The sequence below is a fragment of the Bombus affinis genome, chromosome 3 (genome assembly GCF_024516045.1).
Source record: "Bombus affinis isolate iyBomAffi1 chromosome 3, iyBomAffi1.2, whole genome shotgun sequence".
Taxonomy (NCBI): Eukaryota; Metazoa; Arthropoda; class Insecta; order Hymenoptera; family Apidae; genus Bombus; species Bombus affinis.
This window is the reverse complement of record NC_066346.1, coordinates 5,310,104-5,330,300: the sequence shown is the minus strand read 5'-3', so window position 1 is coordinate 5,330,300 and position 20,197 is coordinate 5,310,104. Positions and strand designations below refer to the sequence as shown.

At 48.4% G+C, this 20,197-nt stretch overlaps 1 protein-coding gene and 1 long non-coding RNA gene across 3 annotated transcripts in view; both read left to right on the top strand.

Moving 5' to 3' along the window:
- LOC126914118 (uncharacterized) overlaps nucleotides 1-13,980 on the top strand; it is a 44,998-nt gene extending 31,018 nt beyond the window's left edge. The window contains exon 3 of the long non-coding RNA XR_007709564.1: nucleotides 13,184-13,980. This is a non-coding gene — a long non-coding RNA (uncharacterized LOC126914118). The remainder of the gene's footprint in view (nucleotides 1-13,183) is intronic.
- A 51-nt stretch (nucleotides 13,981-14,031) lies between these two features.
- The window catches only part of LOC126914014 (protein O-mannosyl-transferase TMTC2-like), a 164,698-nt gene continuing 158,532 nt past the window's right edge, over nucleotides 14,032-20,197 (top strand). For both annotated transcript variants that reach the window (XM_050717415.1, XM_050717414.1), the window contains exon 1: nucleotides 14,032-14,800. In XM_050717415.1, the coding sequence (XP_050573372.1) occupies nucleotides 14,715-14,800 (86 nt within the window). In that variant the 5' untranslated portion in view covers nucleotides 14,032-14,714. The remainder of the gene's footprint in view (nucleotides 14,801-20,197) is intronic.

The following is a 20,197-nucleotide window of genomic DNA, read 5'->3' as shown; positions in this document are numbered from 1 at the left end:
CGTATTACCACTTCTGCTCGGTTGAACGCATTTAGATCGCCTATTTGGCAAGGCGGCCGAATAACTTTGCGTTTTACTCCGCTAGCGGCACGAATCAAGCGCGAATACCCGCGCCAACAGCGGCGAGTTACGGACGAACCGGGGGGCGGATACGGAACGATGCTTGCCACCAGTTTTCCCTCGATCCTCCACGATGGAAGAGGATACCGACGATAGCACATGCTAGCTTGACCAAGCCTGCGCGATAAAACTTGACCCGCTCGCGCGTGAATTATTCCCCAGGCTGGAAGCCGCGACCCGCGGCCACCGACCGCAATTACGAATTACACGTGCGCTGCTGTTTCGATGGTCGAAATGATATTCATTCTAGCCGAGACTGTTTCACGCGGATAGACCAGTCTCGACCGAGATAGAAAATAGCTTCCTTTCTTTCTGCAAACTCGGTGAGCGGAGAAGTCGATTCACGTGGATAAGCCGACTTTGAAATAGGGTTGAAATAAGTTGCGATTGCGTAATGGAAAATAACGAAAGCTCGATGGCTCTGGGGATTCGCGATAAATAAACGAAACGATTATCTTTCGATCGGCTGAAGATGTCGGATACCTCATCCGTGTATATCGTTTCGGGTAATACCGAGAAGTTTGTCCTCGTACGATTAAATAAGCTCTATCGGTTCGTGAAAACGATCGGCAAATTCCAGATGAATTTGAATATGCGCTTCAGCTTTACCGAGCTCCTTTTGCCGATTGATTCTCGAATATTACCCTCGGAATGGTAAATACGTATCATCCCTCTTTCCCTGTAAATTCAACATCCGTCACATTTGCTCAGCATCAAAGTTACGAATCACTACCGACTCGCCAAACGACTATAGTGAGGGAACAAATTATTCGACACCGTTCGTGCCACCATTCCCTTTTCCAATCTTTCCTAATACGTTCGCGGTAGACCGCGATAAGGGTGGAACAACGAATTTTCTTGATTCTGGTGGACCGGTTCGAAGGGAGAACTCCAGCTTCGTCCAATCGCATTATATTCCCATTTTCCATGTAGCGTGTGGGCGTGTAGGCGGCGGTTGCCGGACCGAGTCCCAGGGGGTCGCAAAAATCCCATTTCAATATTTCACAGCTTACGTCCTATCGCTCCTCGCCGGGCTGGGTGTCGTTAATACCTACGCGAAACAGACAGCGTTACGACGCAGCTCGATGCTTCTGGGGTTTCGTGGTGGCTGTGAAACGACGTATAGACGTCTTTGGTATCCACTGCTTCGGATACCGAGGAAGCTCGTGAGCAAACCGCACAAGCAGCGGCTGTAGGCCTAACGGATTACCGAACTGGTCATGCTTCACCGCATGCCAAAAGTCCATGTATCCGATATCGTTCTTCGAGCCAATTACCTCGACGCTTCGCCCATAATGGCGCTATTACGCAGTTGCCTTGTCATCTCGATAACGCGATTAATATTATAAATGACCGAAATATAAATTTTACACTGCCATTGACGTCGCCATTCCGTTTCTCGTTATATTTCGCGACCGTTTCACGTTTCTTTTTCTCTACCTTTGTCTCCCTCCGAGCTTGCTCCGTTCCTTCTGTTCCGTTTCTTCCGTTTCAAGTTAAAATCGTAATTATACCCAAAGGAATATTGCAAGCAGATAATTCAGACAGCATGTGTTATTAGAACGATGTTTGCCTGGAGAACCGCAACGCGAAATTCGCGATACGAACTACGCTCTGTTCCTGTTGTTGTTCGGACGTATCCGCTCAGCGAGTTTTTGGAAATTACCCTTTACACAGTTTACAGCCCAAAGAATTTCACCTGGACGAGATCCCGAGCCTGACGCATGCGATTACGCGAAGCTTCCAATGATTTTGCCTGTTAAGCTCGCGCTTTGTTACCGAAATAATCGTTGAAACGTATCACATACGAGATATTAACAATGGAGAAACGCTAATAGGGAAACGATATTCGTGTTTGCTGCCTTGTTGGTGATCGCGTAAACTCGAGTTATCCGAGTTCGAGGTATTCGACGTATTCGTGATGCGCGCGCGCGCTCATCGACCTCGCGACGCTTTGCCATATGTCGCCGTGATAGTGTCGTGGGGGGAATGACGAAATGGCAGAAGAAATCTGCGTAGTGGTATAAAGGGAACGTGATTTTTCACGCACCGGCTGGTCGGGATGTCATCGTGCCCGGTCTTCGCCTAGTCGCTCGTATTCCGTCGAACGTGGCAAATGACTCGTGCACGTTGAAACCTCCCGGATACAGAGGAGCAAAGGGACAACGGAAAAATCGAGGAACAGAGCGAGAGAGCGAGAAAGAGCGACAGAGAGCAGAGAGTCGAACGCGACACGTACACGCTACGTGTGTCGGATACGTTAGTCGTAAACGGCCGAAGAATCGCATTCGACCCGAGAGCACGACATAGCGGCTCGCGATTCGATCTTCCCACGAGAACGAACCAGCACGAACGGAATGTTACTTAAAACGCGCTTCGTTCGAACCAGCCGATGCATCGTTCGTAAAGTGCATGAACGTTCTAACCTATAGGTCGGATTAAATCCCATTGATGCGATCTCTATGGAGTTGGTCCGCGAAGTAGACGTATAATTATACGATCCTATTTGGTTTCTCGTGCGGTGAACAAATACGCGAGGACAGACACGGAAGTACACGAAGCGGACGACTAACGGCGGGATACGACCGTGTCGACTTTTGAAGTAGTATCGTCCTGCGTCGATCAGACGAACTCGATGCCCACCGTGTCGCATCGTTTCGAAACTCGTCGCTCGTCAATCGAATCGTCCTTCATACGCGCGATCGGTGTCCGCGATATTTTGCGTTTCACCGAGCTTGAGAGGAACGCGTGCGTGTGTCGAGTGGAGGTCGTATGCGTGCAACGAATGATCTATCGCGACAGGCCGAATATTGCACTTGGTATTATCCAGACACGACAGGCTCATTTGTGCCGAGTGGCTCCGTATTGCACCACTCGATCTTGGGATCGGTATGCATGGACACTAATGGGCCGAAGGATCTCATGGTCCCTGACACATACTCATTGGCAGGGATAGGTAGAGACAGATAGGCGACGGACTAGAGGAAGATGGACGAACGAACGTGGGAAAGAGACAACGACGTTAAAGGGGTAAATAGACGCAATTGCAGCGTTCCCGATGTCAGTTATACGGATGGACACATGGTAAATGCGACGGAAAGGGAAACATTTACATAATTGTTAATTACGCTTGAAATTTTGGGGACACGGTTTCGATACGGATTTCACCGGGAAATTCATTTTTTCCTGCTATTTAATCACGCGACGTTTACAACTGTCTGTCAAACGACGATCACGGAGGAATTCAGATAATTCTCGTTGGCTTCATCGTCGAATTTTCCGATAAAATCAGAGACCGACGGATACTCGTTTAATTCGATAAAAAACGCAACGAACAGTCTTGAAACATTTTCGTCACCGCCGCCAAATATTTCTCAGCGCAACGAGTTCATTGGGAACGGACGTCGGATCGATACGCGTAGATTGGTCCACGATCGATCCATAGTTTGCATTCCGCTACACTTGGCGAGAGTTAAACGTCGCTTCGTGTTCAACCGACGAGTACGTTTTCCACGGGTTTAGCAAAGTTTCGGTTTACCATGAAAATCGGTTGACGATTCGCGTACCATTAAGGAGAAGCATCCTTCGTTTAGACGATTTCCCGTAAATATGATTTCTGCAACTCCGTTGCATCCGAGGATACCGCGAACTTTCCAGAAAAATATCTACGCGACTGTTGATACGATCCCGCGATCGTGGAACGCAATTTGTTCAATTTTAATAAATATATTGTAATACCAAATAAATGATATACTTTTCGCTCCGACGAAACAGCTGTTCGCTTCGCGATAGCCGGATTAACACCCAACGTACGTAGAGAGTATGTTGTAACAAAAGGAGAGACCGGTTAACGAGCAAGCCAGCGGTAAGGTAAGGCGAGTCGGCGTAATCGAATAGTGGATTGAAATGACATCCGCCACTTACGAGTAACTCGACGAGACTCCGTGTACCTTCGGGCTGAGTGGCTCGGCGTACTATCTAGAGCGTATAGAACGCGATAGACGTTACACGTTGACCATTATCGGTGCATGTTGCAGCTAAGAAATGGCTCTGGCGGGCAACCATATCGAATTTTCTATGGTGCATGGAATCGTCGCTCCATAGCGCGCCTCCAGCTAGAAACAGGATATCACTGTTCACCCGACGCGACGTCGTGATTCACGTTATGACGAATGACACTCGCGGCTGATAGAATTTCAGCGGAAGACGAAGGTCGCTCCCATTTTCCATGGACATTTTACTACGGGGCGGAGCTAATCGTCGATATATCGGGAATTTCCCTAGTGAAATTATCGTTAGGCGACGATGGAAGCGGTTCGTACTTCGACATTGGTCGAACAACTTCAATTTTCCAGGCTAGGTGGAGTCGCTCTCGTTACCGCGGAAGCTGTTTCGAAACTGAAACCAGCTCCGAGAACGTTACATCTGGATTACCCGTGTTAATTGTGCCGTCACGACAGAAGAGGAGAATCAATGGAAACGAGACGAAGCGAAGGTCGAGCGTAGCGACGAACGAGTCGCGTCAAGTTCACGTAATCAGAGAAAGTGAGTCTGTGCGTACGCGTCCTTCTGCCGAAGTTTTATAGGGTAAACAAGAAACTATGGAATCCTATTATGGAAGAAATCGTCTATCTCCGTTTCGTTCCTGCCTGCTCTTTCTCGCACGGCTACCCCTTTTTCTATTTTCCGCTTCGCTTGTGTACGCGTCTTTATTTCCACCATCGTCTACTAAGCACGCCAGGTGACCAAAAAGCCGAGATAAGTCCTCTTAAACGAGAAAGGGAACTGGTTGTCAGTTCGAAAACCACGGATCGTCTTATTGGATTTTCTACAAGTGGCGTCAGCTGGCGCTTGTTTACATTTTTTAGCGCAAAACGAGTGCGCCCGTATTTTATCTGCATCAGCCTCTCTGACCGTTTCAAGGGGAGACGGGCTGCAAGTACGTTAGAGCAGAAGATATGACTTTTTACGGTTGCAACAGCGATGGAAAGGTGGGGACACAACGACAGATGATGCTCAACAAGTCGGGCCAGTGCTCTCTCGTCTCGACTACCGTCTCTCTTTCTCGCTCTCTGTTCGTTGTATTCGCAACTCGATTCTCCGTCTCCGTTCGCTCAGCCTTACAGGCCATCGTAAATGTCTTCGCTTTTCTTTGTCATGCATTTCCATTCGAGATACGTCGCGCGTTTACCCACTGGGATTTGTTATATTTATCACGCAATTTTTAGCCTTTCGGATAAATTGTTTAATTAGAGCCGCTACACACGCGATTTCAGCGTTTTCCGTGCGCCTGCCGTTTTTTCTCTGTAGCATGGAACGAACGTTTCGCTCTGCAAACGAGAGAGTAATTTTTTTAATGTACAGCATTATTCATTAAGCTCCCTTTAAGGAGAGGCGTCCCGACCGCCTGTTAATTTACACACGGTTGTCTTAGAAATTTAATTAAACGAACACCCTGGCTTTATTTGCCGCGTGCCATGCCAGGCAAATCGTCTTTGAGCGACGACTGCTTTTTCATTCCAAAGCTTCTCTCTCCCGGCGGGCAGCACGCGGTTCGAACTTCTGTCCGGCATTAGTCGTCGCTTTGGCTTGTACACCGAGAAGAATGATCTGGTGTACTGGCAAGAAGAAAGCCACGAAGCCGCGTCCCTCTCCCCGTTGGGAGATGCTTTTCCTTTGGAGGATGCATTTGCATCCAACTTTGTTACACTTGGTCGAACGACAAAGACATACACGAAGACAAGCAGTCGCAGATGGCCGAAACTTTGCCGGTAGGACAATGCCTGAGGAAGAAGGGACACGAGTAGAGCGGGTGGTTGCTTTGGAGGAATGGTTTAATCGGCCTCCTTCTCTACTACCTCTCGTTTCTCCAGTGTTCCCCCTGTCCCGCTCCGCTTCATTCAACCCTACATATCACCCTTTGCTCTGGTTATCCGTCGGCTGACGAACAATGCCTTGCTCTCTAGCTCGATGGAAACTGAGCCATCTCCCGTCTCTCTCCCTTTCCCTTTCCGTTTCTCCTTCGTTTCGGCTCGAATTCCCTACTTTCTCCCGTCTCTCCTTTTCTCTTCTGTTTCTCTATACCCACACAAACACACATATACATACTTGCGCGCAGGCGTATATACATTGGAATGCACGGGAACACGTTCGAAGGCGGTCGATGTGTACGAACGCAAAGCCCACAGTTTCCCCTTTGGAGCACCACTTTCCCGGCGGAGTTTTCGACGGACCAGCTGTTGTAAAGCCACGAACGGAGAACGAGTGGAAAGAGGACTCGTGTTGCCTTATAGAATTTTCGACTGGCGATTACCGGAATCGCTTTAGAGCATTTTACACTACTCGTTAGAGAAGGGTTGTCTCTCCTGCGGGAATAGCGCCTTGCTATTGAGCCGTCGTTGTAACCGGGAAACTTTTCCAACAAATGCGATTCGCTGTGGCTTTTCGCAATTTTCCTTCCGTTCGCCCTTTCCCTCTTCTTTCTGTTCTTCGATTCACGTCGGACAACCGATTACGAAACTAGATTACACGCGATCGGACGCCAATTCTGTATATACAGTATCGGTTGAACGCAATATCGTTGGGATAGTGCACGCGGCGGATATCCGTGGTAGTTGCACGCAGGGAATAAATTTTCGCTCGTTCAATTAATTAAATTTCGTCAGGAAATTAATTAACCTCTTCGCTGGTAATGAAGTCGATATTGCTGGAAACGGGATATACGCACTTTGATAACCAAATTAATTTTCCGTGCCATTGTGTATAGATTACCTTTTTACAACGTGGTCTTTCTATTCTTCGATGGAACAGGTTTTCCACTTCTGACCTGCTTGTTGGTTTCCCACGTAGCCGCTGTGTTTTCTTACCCGCAAGAGCAGGAATTATCAAGCTCTCTGATAGGGCAGTGTTCGAAGAAATATTCTCCAGCGTCAGTAAACATGCAGAGCTTAACCGCGAGCGAGAAATTTTGCAGAATTTCACAGTGGATGGAAAGGTCTGCCCAGAGGAAAAAGGGAACGTTAAAAGACACGTTCATTTCAAACATATAACGAGACACCTCTTTCTCGGTTTCCTTGCGTTCGCCTCCAGTAAATTCGATCCTTCGAATTAAAGGGTCTGGCAGCGTTTTACGGTCTCATCGATTTCTGGCCCCTCGGTGTTTCTTAATGGAACGGGGTTGAACGGGTGGACCAATTCCAGCTTGTAGTGGAAATATTTAATTCACCGTCATGTTCGTTGACGGCACAAAGGTGCTCGGAAATCGATAAGTGCCGCGAAGCTTCTCTATCGCGTGGAATTCGAAAAAAGATGCAGTCATAGGCGAAAATAGGTCTCCGTAAATAACCTCTTTGATTCGTACTTTATTGTCCGCGTCCCACTTCTTACCATTGTTCTTGCGGCTTTCTATATTCCACGCTATTCAGTTACACGCGACAACGAAGGATCTGATGAACCACGGGCGGGCTCTCGTCTTTTCAATGATTTACGCGAATTAATTACAAACGACCCCGAAAGTGTTCATAATGCAGCGATAGCTGTAATCCGACAAACGATCGCTGTCAGCGTCCAGATTTTACTGTCCCGTATTACACACCTCGATCAGATTTGCTTGGCGCTGTGCCAGTAAATCATTACCAATTATCGTTTAATTAACTGCGGATATTATCGGCGTTAATCCAGGCCGTTCCTAAACAAATGCATTATTCGGCCATCGCGGGCTCGGCTCCGAATTTTCATCGACAAAATTATAACACGAATGGGATTCGTAATACAGAGGAACTTTCGACAAAAAGTCAATGGTCCGGCAGCGTAACAGGGATCAAGCGGAAGAACAGTGGATACCTGTTGTTGGCTGTCACGGACGACCGCGGTGGAATGTAGGGTGCGCGCCGCGCGTGCTGCAGGGTGCAGATTTGCAAGAAGTCCGGCTTAGTCGTTCCAGGTATCTCGCGCGGATGTCATGTAACGAACAAAGCAAATCGTAGCGGAGGTTTCTCGCGCCATTCATTCGCGCGCGTTCGTGCGTCTGGCACGAAAGGTGCGAGCGCGCAGTGAAAACGTGAACTGAGGACAGCTAGACGTCGCGTCGGCAGCTTGATAACTGGCCCGTTTTGCTGTGTGATTTCCAGCGCCAGGAATCAGAGTCGGTCGTTTGTTCGGTTTTCCGTGATCGTCGTCGGTGAACCGAGGACGTCGAGTCACGATCAACGTCCCCTTTCTCGCAAGCGCGAAGAATAGCACGAAGCCGTTTGTTCGTCGAACACGGTGGAGCCAACGACCTCGTGAACGAGCGGCGATGAGTGTGCGGAAAATTGCGATGAAATATCGGCTCGCGCGGCAACAGGGGAGGAGGGTGCTTGTGTGTCCGAATATGACACCAACGACGAAGAAAGCGTAAAAAGAGGGTTTAAACGGCTCTTGCTTCGATTATATTCGTTGTCGATTCACACCCTTTGAATATCTTCGCGGATACAGTTGGCGGATTGAGAAACGGTATCACCGATATTTTACTGCTCGACACATCCGTCTTAGTTCTCTCCTATTGGTAGTCTAAGAGAAATAGGAGAAAGTAAATACCAAAGAGCATAACGCGTTGGTGTCGACTCGCGGAACGGTTGATGCGATTTAGAAAACGTCGAATCCGGCATCGTACAAATCCTCGCTCGACGTGCAGGCATCCACGGGATGGCAATAGCACGTATTTTTGAAACACCTGTCGAGTTCGCCGGGGAAATGATAAATCGAATTTCGTTGCCGATTTGGACGCGTTTGGCTGGTATGTGGCCTCCTCGGGTCGGTTAGATCGTCTCGATTCAAGGGAAAACGACGCTCTTGCGGTGGACGGGAAAACGCGCGCTGCCGTGTCAGCGACAAGGCCTCATAGATTTCACAGCGCCGTGTTGAACCTACTCTTGATACCAGTTGTTAACAACATTGAACGTTGTAGTTACAACGGCGTCCGACCGTACGCGTACACACGGGGACCAAGCGGACGAACGAACGAACGAACGAATGAACGAACGAGCGGTTCTGCTCGTTCCGGCAACAGCGTGCTCGAATAATGGCGTTGAATTTTCCGCGTTCGCACAGCCCGCGGCACGGATATCGGAAAAATCTCGGCAACGCGGTAACGCGGCAGTTTCGATAGGGAACGAGGACGAGCCACGGGCGCGTTCTATTCTCTCGTCCCAACGTCGAAAATGCGCGTGTCGATCGATAATCACTATCGTTGATACCGGTTACCGAGCAATTCTTTTCCCCGCCCGTACCAATTCGCCGATTAAAACGCTGTCCGCGGACACCTATATAATAGCGTCAACTATGGTAGCTCGTACGATTTTAGGGGGCTCGGGTGAATCATGCCATGAGAACCCGATCGTTTGCTCCAAGATGAGTATTTCGGCCGAATTTCACGCCCGAAATAGTATTTACGAGCTCGTCAACCTTTATAGAATTTTATTTAGAAATCACAGTATTTTCTCTATTGTTCTGTGGAATTCGCGCGTCAAATTGTATTTTGACGTACTCGAATTCCCACCACGTATTTCTCTGTTTCTGCTTGACTTTTTTTCCCCCAACATGCTATATCCGGCTGTCCATGTAACTTCACCGACGCAACGGTTACGTGTCATACCTTTTTCAACCAAACGACCAACTCGTTGATCACCGAAAATTGTTTCTAATCGGACGATGTATTTCGGATACGCGTTCGCTAACTCACGTTTGCACCCGTGGTTCGTTAATTTCGCGTTTACTAAAAGTTATTTCCACTCGCTACCATTCAATTTCTATTTCAAGCGTAAATCGTAAACGCGGTGCTGCGTGCCGAAGGGTGCCGTGAGCCAACATAATCCTACCCGATATACCAATTTCCTCTTCGAGATCGTTCCGCTGCGAAATTTCGCCTAGTAATTCGCTATCTAAAAGGTGACGGAACGAAGTAACAGGTAGGATTACTATAGTCGTACAGTTATCGGCATCGAAACCGTCAAATCCATTGGGTCACTCTTTTTCCATCTTTTTCCACTATTATTTTCCCCTCTCCCCTCGATCATCCATTTCAGCCTGGAGCGCAACCCAGTTTACGTTCCAGCGCATGCGATCCGGCGCGGTCGCATCAGAATTAATTTCCTTGCAGCGAAATCAAATGGCATTCGATTTCCAACGTGGCTGCAAATAATTGGGAAACCGAGTTACCGATTGCTAACGACTCGTCCTTAACGACGTCAGTGTTACCTCATCTATGCGTTCGAATGGCCGAAATTGCTCGAATTATTTATATATTATCGCCGTTGTGGGATGAAAGCTGCGCGGTGTAAAAGTCGCGAAAAGCGATTTGAGAAACGAATCGTACGAAATGTTTCTAAGTAGCGACGTTTCGAACAATCGCAGGCGACCCTTGTCCCTTTAAGTGGAAACGCGTGTTCCTTTTTTATGGCACGATCGTAGTACACACCGTGGTAGATCCATTTAGTCACAGTTTTTTTCCGCGATTAAACTGTCGTGCTTGACCGCCGCGGCAACAAGATCGAAAATGTTGCCTCTGTTTTAAAGTTCACCGGTGGATTCCAACCGCCGACGCGCTGGTGGTTTCCATAGAACCTCTACCATTTTAATAACCAAAGAGACAAAAGTGTTTTTTCCTTCGTTAAGTTTTTTAATCTAAATCCACGAGCTTCCGGAAAAAGCTTTTTGTACCTCTAACAGTTTTTAAGCCAGCGTAAGAGGCGTGAAACTCTCGAGGGCGGTTTCATCTCGCGTGAATCCCTGCACTTGTAGCCAACAGAACTGCGTGTCCTGTAAGCTTCGCCATATCCACTAGCTCTTAGTTCCGTTAAATTCTCTAATAAATAAGAAAAAAAAAAAAAAAAAAAGAAAAGAGAAAAGAAAACTGGATCAAGAGTCTATTTTATCAATTATGTCCCATTGAAGTACCTCCATGCAAATATTCAAAACAGTGGTCGGAACAATCGTTTGACGATCTTTCCATCTATCCGACGTATTTCCGTGACAATGTCTCATCACCGATGAAAAACGCGAAACAAGTAGTTAGAATCTATATTTAGCACGACAATTGAGTCTCGGTGCCCTTGTGGATACGAGTCGTAATAGGCGAGCCGTGTCATGTAACAGTCGTCTGTCGAGTTGCTTTCGATTCGAGCGAGTTGGTTGCGGTGGAGGCCGACGTGAAGGGCGCATGCCCCGCGATTACTTCGCACGATAATTCGCAACGAGGCGCGTATAACCGGGCTTGTCCGGGAGGATCGCGTGGTCGCCGGTCATCGTATCTCTACTACCCTTCCTCCCCCGCCGACATACTGATGTCCAGCTGCCACCATCGGTCGCCGGGAACAGCACACCGCGCGGAGGGTCCGCATTAGCCCATTATCTTAATCTGCCAGCGCGTGGGACAAATAACAGGGTAGCCTAGCCGCACACATCCCACCGCGACCCACCGCCGCCACACGTCTCCGGTACGCTCTCTGCCTCCTTCTGCCCCACAGCTGTGTCGTGCCCCGTCGCGATGTACACGCTCGCTTCGTTTATATTACGGCCAACGGAAGGTAATATTTTTTTTTCCAACTCCAGAAACATTTTTTCTCCCCTAAGCCGCCGGGTATAAGGCTCGTTATCTAATTGATTACGCGATCGTTGTGGCGATTCAGCACGCGCCGGTCGCGTCGATATCGAGCTCGTGCGAATTACGAGGGAATATGTGCAGGTGTTACGTGACCCTTCGCAAGAATATATTATGTTCGAATTTAATGGGAGAACGTGTTTTTACGATATATTTCGCGATGACGCGACGCGTCTGAAGCTATAGACAGATATTTCATTGGCAAAAACGGTATGTTCGTGACTCGTGCAGTAGCGTCGATACTCGCGAGCGATCGCTCATCGAGCTCCGTAGGTCACGAGGACGAGGAACAGAAAGAAGGTGGACAAAGGTCACTTGGAGGGTAGTGGCTCCAATGGGATGGTGTGCACGTGCAGCGTAATATACGTCGCCTCATACACTCGACCCTTCCTTCCCGTATATAATCGGCCGATGCCCATTCCGTGCGCACAATTGTTTACCCATGCCCCGTTCTGGTCCCTTCGTTGACTTTCGATCGACTCTCATTACCCAGCACGTTTATGTGTCGTGCTTTATGTGACAGGGGTCTAAGTGGTAAGCAGGCTGATTAGGGTTTCTCTCGTGATTGCTTTTTTTCAGCTCGTTTCATTGTCCACACCTGTTTAATATTAATCGCGGATCGATTGCACGCTCGTGTTTAACGTTAACTTGTTCGCGGTTATTTATTAAAAGCTTCGAAACGATACACGCGCGATCGTCGAATAGCTATGATAAAATTTCGAAAGGAGATCGATGCAACGAATCTAACGATTATATAAAACGGGCACGCTGCTTTCTTATTCGTCCCTATTGAATCGCGTTTAATGTTTCCTGAACAAAGGCCATGCGGTACTGCGAGGATTACGCGGAGGTAACGCGGAAAACGGTACGGATAATTTGCGTTGCAATTGAATAACACATTATCCGATGCAAAGGACGATATTTAGCACATTCATTTGGTTAATTGAAAACTCTGCGAGAATGTCTTTCGTTCGAAGAGAGATGGGTGCAGTCGTGTACGCCACGGCTAAGTATACTATCACCGAGCGCAACTGCAACGGTTAAAACAATACTCATGACGAATGTACGCTTCACGCAGCCCCTTGCGCGCAATTAATTATTCGCGACTATAGTGATTAATCGTGGTAATTTGAGGGTGCAGAGGACTGAAACGGCAACACCGAGGGACAGAGAGCACGTTACAAGCCACGGCAACCCTATTTAATATCGCGATACCAACCTGCGGACCAGCGATCTAACTCGCGGAAGAAAAAAATCTCTGAATCTCTTTAACACCTGTTGTCTGCGCGTTTTTTTTTCTCCTTCATCATCCATCTTTTTCTTCCTTCGCGCGATTACAATCGTTGCGCCCATTTTTCTCTATCTCGTATCAGCATTCTTCTGATTCAACGACTAAAGGCGGACACGTAACTATTATTCTTGCAGAGTGTCTCCAGTCAACTGGTATCTACCTAGCGATATCGCAAGACGTTCGAAAAAGTCTAAGATGAGAATTCATAGATGCACGCGTCGCGTGTGGCGGAGGATCCGTAGACGACGTTGCGCGTCATTTTCTAAAAGGCCAGCTATCGGTCAGCAACGTCGCGTCGTCGGGGTTGCGGTTAATCCAGTCCGTTGGTCGCGGTCGTGGTCGTGGTCGGCATCGTGCACGCGGCCGGTCGTAGATGGTGGGTGGCAAGGTTGTCGAGAAGCATGCAGAGAAGAGAACCCAGGATGAGAGAGAGAGAGAGAGAGAGAGAGAAGAGGAGGAGAGAAGAGGAAGAGAGAAGCGAAGGAGGACCAGGAAACATATCGGAGGATGAGGAGCAGGAGGTGGGAGGAGGAGGCAAGAGGAGGAGAAAGAGCAGAGAAGCGGGCAAGCGCAAGCGCCTGTCCGATCAATGCCCGTCTCCCGCTTCTATAAAGCGCTCGTCCTCGGGGGGCGCGCGACAGTTGGCGTTCCGCATTCGGAACATGCGCCGCGTCGCGGTTATACCGAATTCACTGTTTCTCTTACAATTAGAAAACCTTCTTGTACGTATCATTCTCGCCAGCTCGTTCGGGAGAAAACGTCGGGTGAATCTCGGCCCGAAAACACATCGTTAATGGTGACCGACCTTGTCGCGTCGCACCAGTCTTGTTTATCGCGGTGAGGAGCGTGTTTAAAGCGGTCGCGTGTGTTGCTCTTCGATTACAATAACATTGCACGAAAATCGTTGGAACGGCACGAACTGGAAATTGCGCAGTTCGACGTGGAACGTCGCACTATCGTAATTTAACGTAAACTCGATTTCGAATAAGTGATCGCGATTCGAGTCGCGTTCAGCAGTGATCAAACGGAGAACGCGATCGGTCAACGAATGATATCGTCGAGATAAGTGTCCCGGAGTGTGGTTATTCGCTGACAATTGGTAGAAAGAAACTCGAGGAGAATACGTTGGAAGGTAGGAGCGAGTTCGGAGCGCGGGACGATAATACGCAGCCAGTGGATCCGCGATCACTCCGTCGCGTGTTCCCCGGAAATCCGGCGCGTCGAGCACCGATGTCCAGGCTCCGCGCCACCGTTCCACAGACGGTCTGACGTCACGACCATTGACGATCGAGTTAGCCGCGTTAGAAGCGCGTTCTCGAACGTCGTCTCCGAAGCATCACCGACGATTCGGCCGATCAGATCGTTTCACGTCGCGCGTCACGGCACGACGAAGCCGCGGCTTGATTACTGGCTCGTTTCTCGCGACGTGTCAGCGACATTCGTCCCGGGCGAGATACATCCGGGCAGGCGTCAGAGCGGCGGTCGCTGGACCGTCCGGCGGACGTCTCGACCGCCGTACGGCGAACCGCTGGAGCCAGGAGGTGGAAAAGGAGGGGCTGTGGAGGTGGTGGAGGAGGAAGGCCCGCGGACGTGCAACAAGTTAAGAGGTCACCGCCGCTACCGTCGACATCGCTGCCGCCGCCACCGTCCTCGCCACGATGTGACATGGATATCCTAGCCGTAGCCTGCGCCCTCGTCGCCACGGCCCTCTACTGCAACACCCTGCAAGCGGGTTTCGTCTACGATGATCGGTGAGTTCACTGTCACTTTTTTTACACTATCACTGTTGCTTTACCTCGACCTTGTTTCGTGGCCTTACGTTCCTTGGTATATCGACGTATATTTTAATGCGTTAAAATAGTTACATTCGAACTTTAGATAGGAATCTTGACATTTGCGCTGTTCTCGTTTCATGGTATTCGATTGCAGGCGAAAGAAAAAGCTCGAGTCTGTTTATATCCTCCGTTGTAAACATATTAGGATGATCGCGTGTATCCTACTCTTCTTTTTCTTACTTTTGTAAATGATACAAAGGCGAGCAGTAGACTGGTTGGAATCTCGAATTTAGGACAACGATATAGACACAGGGCCAGGGCATCGGCCTTCGTGAATTTTCATCAAATAACACGCGTCATCGAACGCTTGTCACGGCGCGAACGAACGATTTAAATAGGTGATTTATGGGGATTTAAAATTAATCATCAACTGTAGGGTACGACAGGCTGTTTAATGACAACGATAATGATAGGATATTTATTGGCACCGGAGCAATAGACGGTAAATGTAGAATGTAACTGCAAATAAGCTCAAACACAATGAATAAAGGACAAGTCGCAGCTGGATAAGCTGATTTACGAGGTCCCGCGATTTGCGTTCCGATTTCATTTAATCCGATTCCATTCCGGTTTAGTTAATCAGATATTACTAATTACCTACGCTAACGGTGGTAGCAGGGCGCAAATCATATGCCGCTGCATTAGCGTTACTTGTTTTTGTACAGCCGCTTTGAAATTATACGTTTTCATGATCGAAAGTCAGTTACCTTGCGATAGTATCTGGCATCGATTGCATTCGTCACGGTATTCCTGTATCTCGCTCCGTTCTTTCGTCTCTATAGAATTTCGATGGAAAAGCAACGTTCGTTGGACGCTTCGGAATTTCACCAGCCATTAGAAAACCTATAACGCGCTGCTTGGTGCGAATAATCGCTACAACTCGCGATATTATTCAGGAGTGGCGGGCGAATAGATAGAATTCGGCACGCAGGATGCAACGACGAAACACGACGGTGTATAATCTGAAGTTACTCTTGCGATAAGCGTCCTTAATCCGAAGCTCTTGAATTCTATGATACCGAATCCCTTAATTGAGTATCCCGTAATCTCCGGGACATCGTAGTTGCGGGTCGATCAGCTGCGAGGTCGGTGTGCTCACCGAACCAAGCCCGATTACGTACTTCTGGCGTCATCGATGGGAATCTGTTGCATCGTTATCGCGCGAGCGCGCCTCCGTGAACGTTTCACGGGGTGCAACGGTCCACCGCCGATAACTTCTCTCCACCCATTGACAGTATAGCCGATAACGCGCCGATTTATTCGCCTGCATTTTCGACGATAAGCTCTCGAGCGTAAGAACCGCGCGGCTGGTCTTTGTTGCATCGCCGAATCGGCTCGATTCGGATACGATCAATTGCCACCCCTTAAGTGTATACGGTGTTTGATAAATCATGAAATAGTTAGGGGGTGATTTCGTAATATACTGCTTCGATCGTGTTGGCATTGTGAACGAATTTGGCCGTTTGCAGATGTTCTACAATTAAGAGCGGGATATCGAACATTTCTGTTAGCTGTCAGTAGTTTCTTTCCCTTTAAACTTTGATCATGACCTTGTAATGTAACGTATTTCTACGTTTTATCGGTATTTTTATCTTTCTCTATTTAGTCACGTATTTCAAATTTAATGTATTAATTAACGAAAATAGCAGACAGCCGGAATTTCTTGTCGTTCGATACATACCGATTCTAGTTATAAATAGTTGGACCCAGTGTAATGGAATAACGCGGCTACCAGCTAATCGTACGAATTAGTTTATTCCGGGGTTCGCGTTAGAAATCAACCGTCCAGCCTGTTCTAATGGAATTGCATGTACCGGTTGGTCCGACGATCAAACGTTTAATCGCTGAATAAATTTCAATGCGATGTGGCAGCGAAGTCGCAGATATATCTCATCCTCTCAATTTTTTTCTTTCCCTTCCTCTTTCTTTTTTTTTTCTCATTACCGTTCTCTCTTTTGGACGAACTGTCGTCTCCCGCCACGATACTCTCTATGGAACCTTAAAATCCCGGCTAATAACGAAAAACGGGCGCCAGCATTAAGCCGAGATAATTTTTCACCCATATCCGGCCCATTAGCGGCCACCTCGTTCGATGCAACCGCCAAAGCTAAAACGGCCAATGCGCTCGTGGCGACCATAATCAAGTCGAGTCCAGTTATGAACGAGAGCCGAGTTTCCATCGTCGCCGTTTTTGCCTGGTCTCCTCCATCTTTCTCTTTTTCGTTTTCACTTCCTCGCGCGATCTATCTCGCGCTAACCTCGTCTTTCTCATTCCCGACTGTGTTTTTCACCGTTTTCCTGCTCGTTTCCCGTTTCCGTTCTTCCCTTGCCGCAGTGTTAGCATCGCGACAATCGCAAAAAGTTGCCCAACGACGTTTCACGCGGTTAAAAAATTCTTTCTCTCTGGCGGCTTTGACTCACCGACGCGACACGACGTACTGTACGATGTTCGTGTTGGTCTGTATCGGGGGTTCGGTTTCATCGCGCCAAATCCATCGCCATTTCTGCCGGATCGGAGCCCGGAAGGGTAACCCCCGGTGTCAGGTCGGGTAAAAAATGAAGAAAAGTTTGTATGATAAATAGGAGATACGAGATCCGAAGATCCCGTCTGGTTTAGCCTGGGCGCAAAGGTTTTACTCCCGCAGTTTACCCCGTCTCGAGAGTTTATTCTGGCCGCGTTGCGCCATGCTAAAACTCATGGGATAATAAAAGCATCGTATTTTACTGCGTCGCGCCGGCCACAATACCTTAGCAAAGAATACGGGGCCTGACTATATTTATTTGCTCAGCTTTTTTTTTTTCGGTCACCGCGAAGGAACTTGGGGATGAAGGGAAGGACGATGGTAACCGCGCGAAAAGACCAAGAGGACCAGCGCGGCCGCCGGATAAAATGTACGAGAACGAGGGAAAAAGTTTCGGTTACATTCTATCCTCTCGTCTAGTCGAGTCCTAATCTCGTAAACCGACGCATTTCCGAGATATGCAGCCGGGCGTGCTTGCACTTAGAGACGCTCGCAGCAACGTGCTACGAGCTCGGAATAAGAAAAGTTACCGGGCTCGAGGCTTAGTTCTCTTTCCCTTACAGCGATGCCTGTGAATAATACGGCAGCAGCATTCGGCGGTGGAGGGCAATTCGGTCGCAGCAAATGTAAACCACAGCATTACTATTTTAGTTTCGCGCGGACTCTTTAGAAGACGTACGCGTCTTTCCAGCGAACAACGTATAAATAATTGACGGAGCTGTTGATACCGGGTATTTCGTGTCTTTCGATGGAAACCGAAAGAAAAGGAGAGAGAGAGAGAGAGAGAGAGAGAGAGAGAGAGAGAGAGAGAGAGAGCGCAGGGCATAGAAAGCGCGTACTATTTTCCAACTGGAAACAAGTACAACCTCGCGCGTATAAATAATCGAAATCGATTACCAAACGGGTTGTTTTCCAAGTGTTTTTGTTCCCAGTTGATCCGTAAAAAAGTCTACTCGCGGAATGGAGTGCCAGGGAAACGTGTTACGCGAACTGTTTAAACACGTTTGCACACGGGTATCACGGGTATCGAGAAAATAACAACGCGCAACCAGTGCGTCGTCGTTGCGTGGACCACGCGCGCGTGTGTGTTTATGTTTTCGTTAAATAATGGAATTAAGCTCTTTTAAAACCTTTTTTCAAGCAGTCTGTTATTTCACGGTACATTCGTTTTACACCCAACCGTTTCCCGTCGGTACGTCGAACGCTCGTTTTCCATCGGTTCAACGCGTTACAATACTACTACTACTACCACCACCACCGCCGCCATCATCATCCTATTACCACATTCGTATAATTTCTCTTCGTAGTCGAACATTACGGAAAAATGTTTCATTTCATCGATGGGACCGCGAATCGTTTTACTGGTTTCGCGCCTGACAAATCCATACACCGTTCCCCCACTTTGTCCGTTACATTTGCGAAAATGACAACGGCATCCCGTGTACGCTCCGCGCGAATCGATAATTCCCGATAATCAATTACGCGTAGCAATATCAGAAATTACGGTCGCTGGTTTCCAGGAACGGAAGATGGCTATTTCTCTACATCGCGTTTAACCTTCGCCGCATGGAAAACACGGGCGAGCGTCGTCTACCGCCTGTTTGCTGTAACGGCCGGTCATCCAAGAGTATTAAAAAATTGCATCGTTTGGCCGGTCGTGCGTGTAACGTAGGGGCGGAGCGGGACGCGGGCCGAAACGAGGATTTCCACTCAAATTAACCTGGTAGCGCGCGCAGCTTCGAATCGAATCGGTCGACGCTGGCTGAAAACGGAATGCAAACGAGAGAAAGAGAGGCGCAGAGAGAAAAATGTGCCGTGCCGCTTGCGAGCGTTTCTGGCCGCGCGTAATAGATCTTGGATCGCATGCAAATCCGCTCGTTGTTCCACTCGCGTTGTCAGCTGCGACTGACAATGCAGGATGAGCGCGCTCTCAGGATGAGCTCGACGGAAAGAGAGTTGGCGTGCGGGTGAGCTATGGCAGGCGACGGAATTCAAAAATCTGGTCGTACGCCGTGATGTTTTAATATTGCTTTTTGCAATAACGATATCTGCCGTTGAAGATGGATGAATTTCTCGAGCATCTCTAAGATCGTTCGAAGTCGCGTGTCTTTAAGTCATACGGTTTCGACGAGCCTCGCTTGCCTAGTTCTTAGTACTATAGCGGACGATGACTAGTACAAATCGATTGCTCTCCGATATAACAATGCTTTTTCTCCGGATGACAAATTCGAGCTATTTGTCACATGCATTGCTCTCTATTCTATCGGCGTGCTCCTATTAAGAGAAATCAATCGGCTTTTATCGCTCATTCTCACTCATTCCCGCGATATGCCGCGCGAACAGTCAGTTCGCGCATCGTATCATAACATCTTTCATTCGGCGAACTCGTCACCGTGGAAATTGTTTCCCCGTCGATATGACATCTCGTACAGCTGGCACCCGTATCTTTAATTCTTCACTCTAGATTCTAGCATCGACCGGTAATCAAGGAGCCCATGATGGAATGGTCATTCACAGAATGATCGTATGGCATGGTGCGACTGACGGTGAACGAACAAACGCGAAGGGTCGAAACAAAGAGTCGTTCACGAACGCGTTGTCGAGCGTGAACGGTTGGCGCAGCTGCCGGTTGGACCTCGTCATTTGGCCGCTGGCTGAAATTCTTGCAATTCCGTCACCGGAATATCGGTTTATTTATTCGTGCCGGCCAACAGCGTGGCGCTTATGTATGCGCGGATGGACGACGTTGTGCACTGTGAACGAATAAAGCTGCACAGCGTTGTGCCATTCC